The sequence below is a fragment of the Haemaphysalis longicornis genome, unplaced genomic scaffold (genome assembly GCF_048455015.1).
Source record: "Haemaphysalis longicornis isolate Haplotype H1 unplaced genomic scaffold, Haemaphysalis longicornis Haplotype H1 scaffold_1, whole genome shotgun sequence".
NCBI lineage: Eukaryota > Metazoa > Arthropoda > Arachnida > Ixodida > Ixodidae > Haemaphysalis > Haemaphysalis longicornis.
The window spans coordinates 401,691,162-401,704,221 of NW_027526203.1; the positions used below are offsets into that span (position 1 = coordinate 401,691,162).

The 13,060-nt window shown below is 45.5% G+C and overlaps 1 protein-coding gene and 1 pseudogene across 3 annotated transcripts in view; both read right to left on the bottom strand.

The window, feature by feature from the left end:
- Dpa (disc proliferation abnormal) overlaps positions 1-13,060 on the bottom strand; it is a 36,162-nt gene that overhangs the window by 1,286 nt on the left and 21,816 nt on the right. For all 3 annotated transcript variants that reach the window (XM_077686826.1, XM_077686827.1, XM_077686828.1), the window contains exons 14-21: positions 12,451-12,542; positions 12,282-12,384; positions 10,166-10,342; positions 9,066-9,159; positions 6,868-7,022; positions 6,302-6,419; positions 5,794-6,035; positions 5,009-5,219 (exon numbers count right to left, since the gene is read on the bottom strand). In XM_077686826.1, coding sequence (XP_077542952.1) covers positions 5,009-5,219; positions 5,794-6,035; positions 6,302-6,419; positions 6,868-7,022; positions 9,066-9,159; positions 10,166-10,342; positions 12,282-12,384; positions 12,451-12,542 — 1,192 coding nt within the window. The remainder of the gene's footprint in view (positions 1-5,008; positions 5,220-5,793; positions 6,036-6,301; positions 6,420-6,867; positions 7,023-9,065; positions 9,160-10,165; positions 10,343-12,281; positions 12,385-12,450; positions 12,543-13,060) is intronic.
- On the bottom strand, positions 29-2,563 carry LOC144137151 (uncharacterized; annotated as a pseudogene).

A 13,060-nucleotide genomic window follows, 5' to 3' on the forward strand; every position in this document is an offset into this window, starting at 1 on the left:
AGAGCAACTTCCAGTGAATGTGCAGAAATTTGATAATTTCTTTGTACCAAAGGCAAACGATTAATTATTGATAGTATTACAGAGAATTCAGAAGCGAAACTAAAATTTTTATGTGAATTTTGGAACGAAAATAGACAATCTGCGCACCGCTAAACGTGTACTCTTCGAAGAAAAAACGGAGGAACTCCAGATTCACGCGCATTTAAAAAAAAAACGCTTCTTCGAGTTTTATGAAGCTTTCCACAGATATTTTCCTCCTAATTCACTTGCGTGAGCCATTAAAAAAACTCGCATCATTTTGATCATTGAAAAGCAAAAGGGCCTTGCCAAGCATGCTCGTCACAAAGAGCCGAGACATAAAACGACGATTGTGACTTTCTGCAGATTTCCTTTATTTATTTTGTAGAAAGGGCAGAATATCTTCTGAGATAAGGAGAATAGAATAGCCAAGTGACATTAACGAAGTCAACGTTTGGCATGACAGCGTTCCATCGGCACCCCATTAATACCGTGCAGCTACTAGCTGTTTATTTACACGTTGCTTGCTGCATCAATGTTCACAGTTTTCTCAAAGGGGCACAAACAGTCCGCGCTGCGTATAGTTCGCATATATCTGCTTCCGATGACTTCCTTAAACGCCACAAGTGCCAGGACTGTATGCCGGGAATAGCACGCACTGTTCACCATTCTTCCTTTTTTGTTTCGCGATAGCTGGAAACTTCGTTCCCCTCGAGGTATATGAAGTGAACACCCTTGATCTTCTCAGACAACACAGTTACCATGTCTTTTGCCGTCTGAATCGCATTTCTTAGTGGTTCTCTTCGGTTGTAAAGTGTCGCCTGGTGTTTGACGATTCCCCCAACTCCGTCGCAGGCATTTTTTCCGTGCCCTGTTGCGGAGAATATCCATTGCGTTTCAGGCACGTCGCTCTTTCGCAACTCATGAAGCTGGTACCTGTTTTTAAAGTGACTGGCAGCTCCGTCACTCAAATAAGTCACCTTGGAGTACAGTGGGAGATTGTCATCTACCCACAGCCTGATTTTTTCTAAAGCCAAGCAGGCATGCGCAGAGTCATGGCAGACGTCATCGCTTGCAACCACAAAACTATGACTGTTTTTTCGGGTCGTCACCACACAAGTGAATATCGATACTTGGGTTTTATGCTAGTGGTAGCTTTGTACCTCGTCGGGAAGGATGACAGTCCAATTTTCGGCAAAATCAAAGTGAAACACCACGCTTCCTCGCTGTTCGCATTTCTTTTTATTGTGGATGGCAGCTCCCTGGGTCTTTCGGATGTGATTGTGCACGATCCATGCAGCCAGTGATAGTCGGAGTCCCCTCAGGAATGCTGAAGGGTCAAGGGTCTTCTTCACAAGGTCGGCGGACTCCCACGTGGCAACCACAATGTCTTCTTCTTCGGGGATATTTAGTGTTTCGAGCGTCAGAGACTCTCCTTTTGGGCACTTGTCGCACTCCCCTAAGAAGCAGTGGTCTGTTGCCTGAGTGCAGAGGAATGCAGCGATCAATCCACTGGCATCTATTTTTTAGTTGCTAGCGTTTTCCACAGCGCCAACATAGAGTTCATAGTTGGCGCAGTAGACACAGACACAAACTTCTTGCTGATGACTACATTTTAACCAACGAGGCCGCAACGAGTAAAACTTTGTTAGCCCAATGCTTGAGTCAGGATTTCGTTCCTCGTAAATGCGGAACGCTTCTCGAATTGATCGTGTCATGAAGCGTTTCGTGACAAGAGTTTTTTTCTCCGTCACGCACAACCGAGATGACGTCTTTCTTATTCGGACTTTGTCTCGAACACTCCAGCTCATCTTTCGTGAAGTATTCACACGCCGTGGATATGCAGTCCTGACTCACCCTTTGCCTCATGTACGGGTCCGGCTGATACCATACGCTGTGCTTTTCCCTCAACTTCCGGGACTTGTTGATCAGGTACATAGAAGCTTCCGGAATGATCTTTTGTACTTCCTTCTTCTTGAGGGATGACGGCAGCAACGTGAGCAGCTGGCAACGCTCCCTGGAGGATGTAGCAGTTACAAAAGCTTGTCGAAAGTTGTGGTTGAACTCGGCGCAGGGGATGCACTTTTTCTCTGTTGAGCCAGATGCAGTCTGCGTGTTATATGCGGCGTCCAGGCTCGAGCGCACTTTTTTTGGTCACAGCTTGCTCCAATTCCTTTTGCTTTCGTTTGGCATAAGCTGGTCTGTCCCGTTTTCTCACTGCACTTGGCGGTTTCAGTGGAGACACTTCAGGAAGAAGTACGCCAAGGTTTAGGTGCTCCACAGCTTCCTCGGCAGTCACAAAAATGTCGGCGTCAGGCTCAGACGTTTGCAGAGAAATTTCTTTAGTAAACTGCATGAAGCAGTGCTGACACAAGTAATCATCTTCACTCACTTTCTTGAAGTTGTCTGGGCCCAAAAGGCGTTTCAGGGCGCTGATGTCCAGGTCTTTAACACTGCGAAAGTTTCGTTTCTGCGGTATCCTCCGTCGATGCTTGTCGAGATAGTCCGTACAATGCACTCGATGAAAGCTAGTCTTCGCAGCCATGGAGCAGGAAAATAACGAACAAGATTAAACACAAAAGAGACTGAGTAACAAGCTAAATATATACAAAAAGAATAATAAAATCAGAATACTTAAAAGGAATAATAAAAAGTGATAAAATGAAGATTAAAATGCGACCGTAGTCAAATAGCGGGGAGGCAGCGCAAGGCACTCTCCCAGTGTGTCAGAACTGAAAACTTGTAACCGTTCTAACCCATGCAGCCCCTTTTCTTCCAGTCCCCTCTTTCGCTCTTTCTGTCAGCCAAGTCCCCGCCCCCGCATACGGTTGAAAAAGCCCAAAAAATACTCGACTCAAACAAAAAAATGAAGATCCCACATGTGTCGTCCCGGACCCCACCGGGCTCAAGGGCGTTTGCCTTCCTGTTAGGTCGCTAATTCGGTAATTGAACCAGTGTGTCCGGAGAAGGACCGAAGAGGGGCGCGCTACCTGGAGACGTTACCCTGCCGGGGTCGTGTGTGGCCAATGTCCGTTTTTAATACTTGCCATGTGTGCTGCCGACCGGACGGGCTTCCGTTGAACCTTTGATTTCAGGTGAACGAAAGTTACGTCCAGGCGAGTTAGAAAACAAGACTGCGTGCACCTTGTCAAATAGCTGATCTTATGAACCAAATATAGCGCATCACGGCAGCATTGCGCACAAAAAAAGGGCATTAATAATGCAAGACAAAGAGTGATCGCGGTTGGGGAAATCTAGAGGAAGCTATAAAAATAGACCCAAAGACCTTCAAATTGCGCGTTTTACCACCATACATTGCAGCGGTTTCGCCACCGCACGACTGTATCCGCGCTGTGCTTAGAATGACGCACGATATTTCTAGGGCTCACACAAGCAAATATCTGTGGAAAGCTTCATTAAACTCGAAGAAGCGTTTTTTTTAAATGCGCGTGAATCTGGAGTTCCTCCATTTTTTCTTCGAAGAGTACACGTTTAGCGGTGCGCAGATTGTCTATTTTCGTTCCAAAATTCACATAAAAATTTTAGTTTCACTTCTGAATTCTCTGTAATACTATCAATAATTAATCGTTTGCCTTTGGTACAAAGAAATTATCAAATTTCTGCACATTCACTGGAAGTTGCTCTCACTGTTTCGTGTTTCAGGATCTTGTGAAGGCCTGGCCGACGGCTTTTTTCTCGCGCTGTAGGCGCGTCAGGAACAAAATGATGCAACATGTTTTTAATGATCATTGAAGTACATTCACAGGTTAACATCTGGGGAGAATTTCAGAAAAATCGAAGAAGCGTTTTTTTTTTTAATAAGCCCCTGAACTCGGAGAGTTTTAGTTTTTTCTTCACACTTATGCGCCATTTACTTTTTAACCGTAGTGTGCATAGACACGATATTTACGGCCTTTATTTTTGCTTGCCAGGAGCAGCCCTCACTCAAATTTGAACGCTCTAGCTCCATTACTTACGATAATACTGGCCCGCAAAGTACAGAACAAATTGCGCTCTGAGCAAGATTTGGAAATTTATTACAAAAAATGTGTTTTTCTAGCCAACGATATTTTGGGGGCAAATTGCACAACAGGCGTAGATTACGCATAAAAATTACCATCCCCGCCTGATTAGTATATTTTTTGGTAGACGTTGCTAAACTTGGCCGCGGCGCATGGGCAGGTAGCGGCCGGGGTCCACGCGGGTGGGTTCCAAATTTTTGTTCAGTCGGCCAAACTTTTTTCAGCCGAAAATATTTGTGAATGCGCACATTACATACATGCGGGAATGAGGTAAAAAAATTTCAAGCGAATTGAAGAGGTCGACCAGCCATGCTTTGTTCCATCTTATCTGAAAGGGGCCATCTAGAATTGTACTGGCTCTATTTCAAATTAAATTATGTCTCATCTTCTGGGGCAGTCACCCCATTTGAATTGAAACATAGCATTTGGTGAATAACAGGAGCGTGAAGTATAGACCAAATACCATGAATGCTTTGGCTAGGCATGTGTGAAAGCTTTAAGGGGGGACACTGCTCCTAAAACAAATTTCTTTAACTATTAAATAAACTCTGTGAAACTCGTCTGTCTTGCTGCTTTTTTCCCCACTGATTTCAAATATGGCATTATTTTTTCAGTTGGTCAATTAGTTACCAAGATAATTAGAGATAATTAGCCATTTTTGGAGGAACAATAGACAAAGCAGTGTTTGCCATAAAACTGTAATCTCTTATTTTCTTATACTATAAATACTGGTAAGTGCAATAAGGGAATTGGTTTTTTTATGCATTGCTTGGAACTAATTTTACAGCTCATTAAACTCCAGTGTTTGAAATGGGCACTCCAAAATGGTTCCTTGCTACTGGTGCCACCGATGCTTAACGAGCTGTAAATGAGCTGCAGGAGTAGCGCTCCGTCCAGTGTCTTTTCCTATCCGAGTTTTGTTTGCGCTGTACCCATCATGAAGAATCAACCTCTACTACTTCACTCACCACATCAGACTGCTCCTTGAAATCAGCAAAGACCTTGTTGTAGTTCAGGCTCTGAGCTTTGGTCCTTGTTTCAAGCATTTTTCGCAGTGCAGATGCCATCTGGGCGCGTCTTTGGCGGGATGTGGCGCTGATTCCAGTTGTGAGAATGGAGATGTCAATCTTCCCAGACGCTGGGTCCGTGGCCGATTGCTTGAGCGCTTCCCGGTGCAGCCTGCAGTCAGAGTTAAGTTGGTCACTGTTAGGCGGGGACAATAAATATGGCAAACAGTTGGGGAAGTTGATTGGTGTAGGCGCACGTCTAATAGCACAAAGCAAAACTGAGCACACCAGGAGGCGACAGGGTCACAGAACTCTCGACTTGCATTCCAAAATGCTCATCTCGTCGTTTTTGGTTTGGCTTTGCCTCGAGCTGTAGAACAAGAGAAACATCATTGCTAATCTTTGAAGAAGAGCACTGTGGTCTTTCGGTATTCAGTTTGAAGGTTGTGCGAGTCGCTGTTGTCATCCACTGTGCCACTTTTGGGACTAATTGCTTTGGCACTGCTGCAGTTTAGTGATCATCGGCTCATAAGCTGGGGACCATAAACCACTGCACAAGCGAGCCAGCTGAGCAAAACTTGTAATAAAATATTGAAGAATGCTTGGTGCAAGCATGCAAAGAGTTCAAGGGGCATGTAAAATGACGTTGCAACATCTGTAAAACGGCAGGCATGAAACACTACCAACATTGTTCAAGCTAGATACCAGAAGCTAGCTGCCACACGGAGCAGACTATGGAGACTTGCCTCTTGGCTTCTTCAACATCCACCAACTCGACGACGCTGGAGAAGCGGACTTTGGCGTGTGCCTCCGAGAGCCGAATCAGAGACTCGAGCTGGCGAGGGTAGGCAGACACTTGGCCACGGCCACTGCCAGCTCGCCGCATCTCCACGTATGCCTCGATGAGCGCCTGACCAGCCTCTTCACTCATTTGCGGATGGACATAGGTGCGTGCATAGGCGATGTAATCCTTCATCAGCCCAAGCTCCTGCACAGATGAATGCAGACAAAGGTGAGTAAGAAAAACACCGCTCGATCGAGGGCAGGCATTGGTGGTCCTGGAGGAAGTATTATAACTAATCTGCGAGTATTTTATTGTCACGAGGACGTTGTAATCACTTCCTTTGCCATAACACGCGATATATCATTTGAAGAGAGAGAGAAACGGGAGGGGGGGGGGGGGGAGGGGGTGCACAAGCCATGTGTGGAGCTTTAACTTTTTGCACATGTAAAAACAAGTTAAAATAAACTTGCCATCTGCTCTTCTTCCACTTCCTCCTTCTTTTTGTAGTACAGAGAAACAAGGTGCCGAGCAAGCCTTCGGTCATAGCGAGGGTCTTGGGGATCCAACATGAGGAAGATAAGGTCGAACCTAGAATCCAAATGAAACAAGTTAAAGATGAATCAAGAAATCAAACACAGAAAACCTCGTTTACACTTTCTAATAGAGGCTAAACGTCTGCATAAGAAAGTCAGCAGATTTTGGTGAGCAAAGCAAAAGCTGCGCAAGAATATCCTGAATAACAGCATTTCAAAACAATATTGCAACAACAGCAACGCACGGCAACCTGTGTCTAAGGATCGCCTAAGGATGCACTTAAAAAAAAGTATGGGGCAGATTTCTATCTATTTTGGCGCTTCTCTTAGCTTGTTTATTACGAACGCTCACGAAGTATTCTTGCTTTCCTTGTTTACTGTTCCTGACTTTTTTAAAATTTATTTTATTCCCAACTTTACACTTGAAATCTGCAATAAAGTAATTTGACCACCCGGGAAAGTTTTTTTTTTTTAAATTCCACCCTCAAGGGATAAAAGCTCACCTGGACAGCAAAGTGTGGGGCAGCTGAATGTTCTCAATGATGGTCTTGTTGGTGTTCCACTGAGATTCCACAGGATTGGCAGCAGCCAAAACTGAAGTACGGGCATTCAGCTGACAGATAATTCCTGCCTTAGCAATGGACAGGGTTTGTTGCTCCTAAGGAGGGGCAAAAAATAAAAAGTCATTATAGGAAATCTCACTGACTACCTGACGGGGAGGCAAAAACAGCATGTAAAGAACAGTACTATGGATTAACCAGTGTGAAACAGTTCTAAAATAACGGGTGTGCTGCAGGTCCTTTCACAGTGCACAAAAGTAATTAAGTGGAAGGATGCGGGTAACACAACATATTGTCGAAAAATTCGCTCTTGCAGCTAACGTGGCCTAAGCATCAAATGTATGCCTGTCTTTTGTGGGTCTGGCTTTACAGTATAGCTGCAGTGCGGTGCAAAACACGAACCTTAGGCCTCTTTGATTTAGCCTCCACTTTCTGCACGATTTCACGATTAGCTCAACGCAGGTGCCACCACTGCAGAACTGGCCCTGCAGTTTTTTCGTCTGCTTCTGCACCTCCTCTCTCTCCGGGAAGCGCAGGGAAAGCAGAAACCCATCCTGCACTCTCTCTGCCGTCGGTGAATCGACGAGAAAAGCGCAGGCACAGCATTGTGCACTCGAAAATCAAAGAGGCAAGTGCTGCACTACCTGAATGAGTTTAGCAAGTGTGGCCAAATTTTCAAGTAAACTATGCGAAACTTGACAGTTGCTGTTCTTGCCCACTGATTACAAATATGCCATTATTTTTCCAGTTGTTCAATTAGTTCCCAACATAATTAGCCATTTTTGGTGGAACAATAGACAACAGTGTTGGTCATAAAACTGTAATCTTTGTATTTTCCAGTACTATTGCCCTGGTGAATGCAACAATTGAAGTGATTTTTTGAGGCATTGGTTGGAACTAATTTCACAGCTCATTAAACTTTGGTATTTGAAATGGGTGTTTGAAATGGTTCCTTGCCACTGGTGCCACCAAACCAGTAAACACGTGTGCCACAAACAAAATGCCACCACTGGAACGAGTCTACAAGCATTGCACAAAGGTTCTCATTAGCAAAATATTTTTTTGTAGTGTGAAATATTCACCAATAAATTTTTAAAGCAAAATTGGAATAGGAGGTGGCCAACCACCATGCCTGGATGCTTAGCATGGAATGCCCTATTAAGAAAATTCTTGCAGGAGGTAATTGTGTGGGACCGTTTGTGCCTTACAGCATCCGTGAAGGGTGCTTCAGACATGTCCATTTAAAGGAGCCATGAGGACAAAATACAAGTTCGGTCCGTTCGAAAGACTGCCTTGATAGAATCATACTGACACCACTTTTAACGCACACTTCGCTCAAATAAGCTACATAATTAGGAAAAAACGGAATGGTCATGACCCACTAGCTCATTTCCCGCAACAGAACCTATGATGTCATATGAGCCCAACTATGTGATTGGCTGAGGAAGGAAAAAGCAAACGCAAATTAGGCACGGCTTATAGGCTTTCCAAACGAACTACTTGCGCTTAAGTGTAATGCATGTTCATTTTACAGCAGTAAGAATGGTGCAGTAAACAATGAAAGTTACGAAAACGCACGTAAGCATAGAAGTACCAATGCTCACTGCTGTTGGTACTGGGCCCACTATGCTTGTTTTAGCTGCACAGCACTTCGCAGCTTTGAAGTTGTTTTACACGACACTGGCTGATTGGCGTAAGCGGCATTGTCTTATGCGACCCTGTTTGTCGAGGATACCCCATGTTTCACGAAACGATCCCTTTCACAGTAACAAAAACAAGCCAGGTGCAAATACGCTCAAAAAAACAAAGCAACGGCCGACAACGGTTCGTGGATGACTGTAGTAGTGCCATCTGGGAGGGCTGACGGCAATCAAGGTCGCAAACCGGAATGACGCAGTGGAAGTTCGCTTGAATACACGCGCTTTACGACTTCATTGCTGACATTACGAAAACACACGATTTGGCGGAGGAATCATAATTTTAACCCAAATTGATTAATTTCTCAGTGAATACGGCATCATTTGCTGCCAGACAAGCGCTGGGGGCACTCTAAAACGCAAATTCTTTCGTGTAAATCAAACTCCTTTAAGCTTTGCTTGCTTTCAGATGTGGAGTCACCAAGGAAAAAACTGAAAGCTCACCATGACTTCGTGCAGAATTGACCTTGTGGAGTCACTCATCTTGTCAAACTCATCGATACAGCAAATTCCATTGTCACTCAGGACCAAAGCACCCCTGCATCAAAATGACATGGATGTCACAAAAAATTGAACAGCCAGGTCACAAGTATTTCCAAGCCTCAGATACAGGCAAGACAGTTTCAAGATGCAGGCAAAACATGTCTTGCCTGCATCTTGCTGCCAATGCGGGGTTAGTGCGATTGTGCACACACACATGCACGCACACGCATTGCATACTAAACCTGGCTCACTTCAGAAAAATTAGAAACAAATGTTTGTTTGCGAAATGCAGTAAAAAGAGAAACATTAGCGTATTACCCGCGCTGCTGACCACATAGTGCAGGCTTCTATTAAATCTATTTACATTAGGAAAAAAAAAAAAAAAAAAAGCAACCATGCTGTGTTTATCCAAATAATTGAACATACCACTGTTTATCAACATTTTTTTTTTAGTCATGCGTAGACATACTGTTTATGTGGGGAAAAAAGGGGGAAAAAAGGAGGAAGCATTGCTGTACGGCAAGCATCATCTACAGAGCTGATTACTTGCAGATGCCTGCTTTAAGTTCTATAAGTTGTCCGAAGCCCCCCCCTCAGCAAGAAATTGTGACGAGTATACAACGTGCCAGTCCTTATGGAGTCTGCCCGAGTGCTCGGGCACTAACGCCCACAGGTTAACAAATGTGTCTCTACTGCTCCCTCTGCAAAGAGCTTGGTTGCCACTATGTGCAGACTTACACATGTGCGCTCCTCGGCAGCACACTAGCTATCTTCAGGAAGTGCACGCTTTCAGAATTTTCGTTAAATGCAAGCGTAGATATTGCGAGAGCGGTCTGAACTGTTCAAAGTTCTGCGCATCCTGACATTGACTGGTTGCCTGAAAATGCAATGCAATAGATGCAATATAAGGAATATCCCATCGTACCGTGACAACACTGAACAGAGCATTTTTCTGGTGTACTTTATATCACATAAATGCTTGAGCAGGCATTCACTTGAACTCTGGTTTGGTACGAGACAAGCAACTCTTTGTGGTGGCACGCAAGGAGGATGGCGCATACGTTTGCAAAACCAGTTGGCGAGTCTCTGGGTCCTTGGTGACGTAAGCCGTCAGGCCGACCGCACTGGAGCCCTTGCCTGAGGTGTACTGGCCTCGAGGCACCAGGTTGTACACATACTGCAGCAGCTGCGACTTGCTCGTGCCTGGGTCACCACAGAGCAGGATGTTGATCTCAGACCTGCACAGAGGAAAGAATGTTGTTACACAACGGAGAGAATGCAAACGTAGGCTAGTGCAGCGACGTCCATTCTGCATAGAACAGCAAACGAAATCAAAAATAGCTAAGCAGACCTCTAAAGGTGCCCCAGCTTGAGTCTAGTGAGGCACAACACCATGCCCAGGCCAGCACACATCAAGAGCAGTGCATGAACACACATCACGGGTTCCTGCTGATGCAGCTCAGCTGCTCCTGCACGAGCGAGTTTGTTTTGCTCCTGCAATGCTGAACGAAGCACCCTCAGCAAGGGCAGTCTACCGAATATATAGGCCTTTCCCACACTGACAACAGAGCTCAGCCTAGTTGACCGTGGCAAGTGTGCGCACACACGTTCATGTTGCTACTTCTTTTGCATTATTTTTTGTGCACAAGGTGCAAGACGTTATTTGATGTCCCCATGGCCAAGTGCACCCGAGTGGCGATTGTGGAGACCAATGTTCGATTCTCAGTAGTGGCAAGAAGCTTTTTTTTCGTGCTTTATTCTAGGTGGAAATGGCTAATGCCAGTTGCCAAACTAAGGGACACTCGCCATATACGAGAGCCACTGTAAACAAGAACAGCAAGCGAAGCGATGACTATGACTGTTCTTCCATGGGCCACTACCACTTGATGCCAACTAAATGCACCAAACCAGTGGCCTTAAAGGAGCCATGAAGAGAAAACACAAGTTTGGTTCATTCAAAAGATTGTCTCGTTAGAATCATACTGACACCACTTTTAACGTAAACTTCGCTCAAATAAGCTACATAATTAGGAAAAACGGGAATGGTCATGCGACCCACCAGCTCATTTCCTGCAACAGAACCTATGATGTCACATGAGCTAAGCTCTGCGATTGGCGGAGGCTGGCAGAAGCAGACGCAAATTAGGTAGAGCTTACAAACTAGACGAACGAGCGATTTGCGCTTAAATTTAGGGCACATTCTTTACAAAGCAATAAGAATGATGGGACAAACAGTGGAAGTTACGAAAGCACATGTAAACATAGAAGTACTGATGCGTTCTGCTGTTCGTACTGCGCACAGCATGCTTGGTTTAGCTGCACAGCACTACGGGGCTTGGGGTTGTCTCGGACGACACTGGCCAATTGACGCAAGCAACGGTGTCTTACGTGACCCCATTTGTTGAGCGAGCACTGTTTCAGGGAACGAATATTTTCTCCCAGAACAAAAACAAGCCAGGTTTAAATGCGGGCAAAAACATACCAAACGCTTGCCACGGTATGGTGGCGCCATCTAGGTTACGGAACGTTAAGAAACGCGGGAACAAACCAACACCGCTGTACAGGGTGGAGACAACCTTTGAACGGTCCCGTGCCGCCGCAATTGGGCCAACGGGCTCAACGCGTTATTCTTTTCGTTTCCCACGAGACCTAGCAACGCGAAACAGACAATATGATTCAAACTTCTTCAGTAAACCGCGTTGCGGCGATAATTTTAGCGCAGTTTTGACACAATGACTTGCTTCGGCGGCGAGCGAGCAACCGAAAATGGCGGCGCCAGCGTATACGTGTCTCTACCCTGTACGGCGGATGCGTGAATGAAGGTACTCTAGGCTGCAGAGCGGTCGGTTCCTGTGATGTCATTTGGGGACCACGAAAACGCACGATTGAGCGGGAAAATCAAAATTTTAACCGAAAGTGTTTAATTTCTCAGTGAATAAAGCACCGTTTGTATCCGGACAAGCGCTGGGGGCACTATAAAACACGAAATCTTTCGAATAAAACCAACTTGCATTTTCTCTTCATGGCTCCTTTAAAAGCCGATGTGACAGGACGTCGTCGGCTAGCATGCAATTTGGCCTTTTTTTGGATTATACAACACAAGAACACAACCTACGATGCTCTACATCCACACAGTCACAGCCCAGTGGAGATGCCAAGCACTAGGGCCAAGCGTACCTGAACTTCCCCCGACCGGAGTCGGCAAAGTCCTTCCTGGTGCCTCCAAACAGCTGCAGCAGGATGCCCTTCTTGATGTCTTCGTTCTCGTATATGCTGGGCGCTGCACCAGCCACAAATAGCGATGAGCACTGCATGCACGACAAGGGGCAGGAGAAGAATACCTTACCCAATGCGCGTGCAAGGCGTTCGTAGATGTCCGGGAGCTGGGACAAGCGCTTCAGCTGCTCAATTCTCTCAGGAGTGAAGTGGCAGTCTTTGCTGCAAAACAAAGCACCCACATTACCACTGGTATCGGGGCTGCTGGGTCAGAGAAAATTTGAACTGAATAATGCTAGCATGATAAAATTAAAACACAGCAACCATGCAAACTGACTACGCAAACTGAGGTCAGGATCATAACGCAATTCTTCATACTTCCTCTCTCATGGTGACATCAAAAATGTAATACTCATATTAAAGTCCCGAAGATTCCGAAACAGTTCATGTCACAGAGAATACGGTGTCACCAATGGCAGCTCAACAGGCCCTAAAAGTAACTTCACCAAGTTGCACAGTAATATTGATTGATTGTAGGGTTTAACGCGCCGACACAACGCAGGCGATGAGGCGCACCATAGTGGAGGGCTCCGGATTAATTTTGACCACCTGGGGATCTTTAGCATGCGCCGAAATCTCGCACACACGGGCGTTTCTGCTTTTCGCCTCCATCAGAAAAGCAACCGCCGCGGCCGGTAATCGAACCGGCGACCTTGTGCTCAGCAGCGCAACACCTTAGC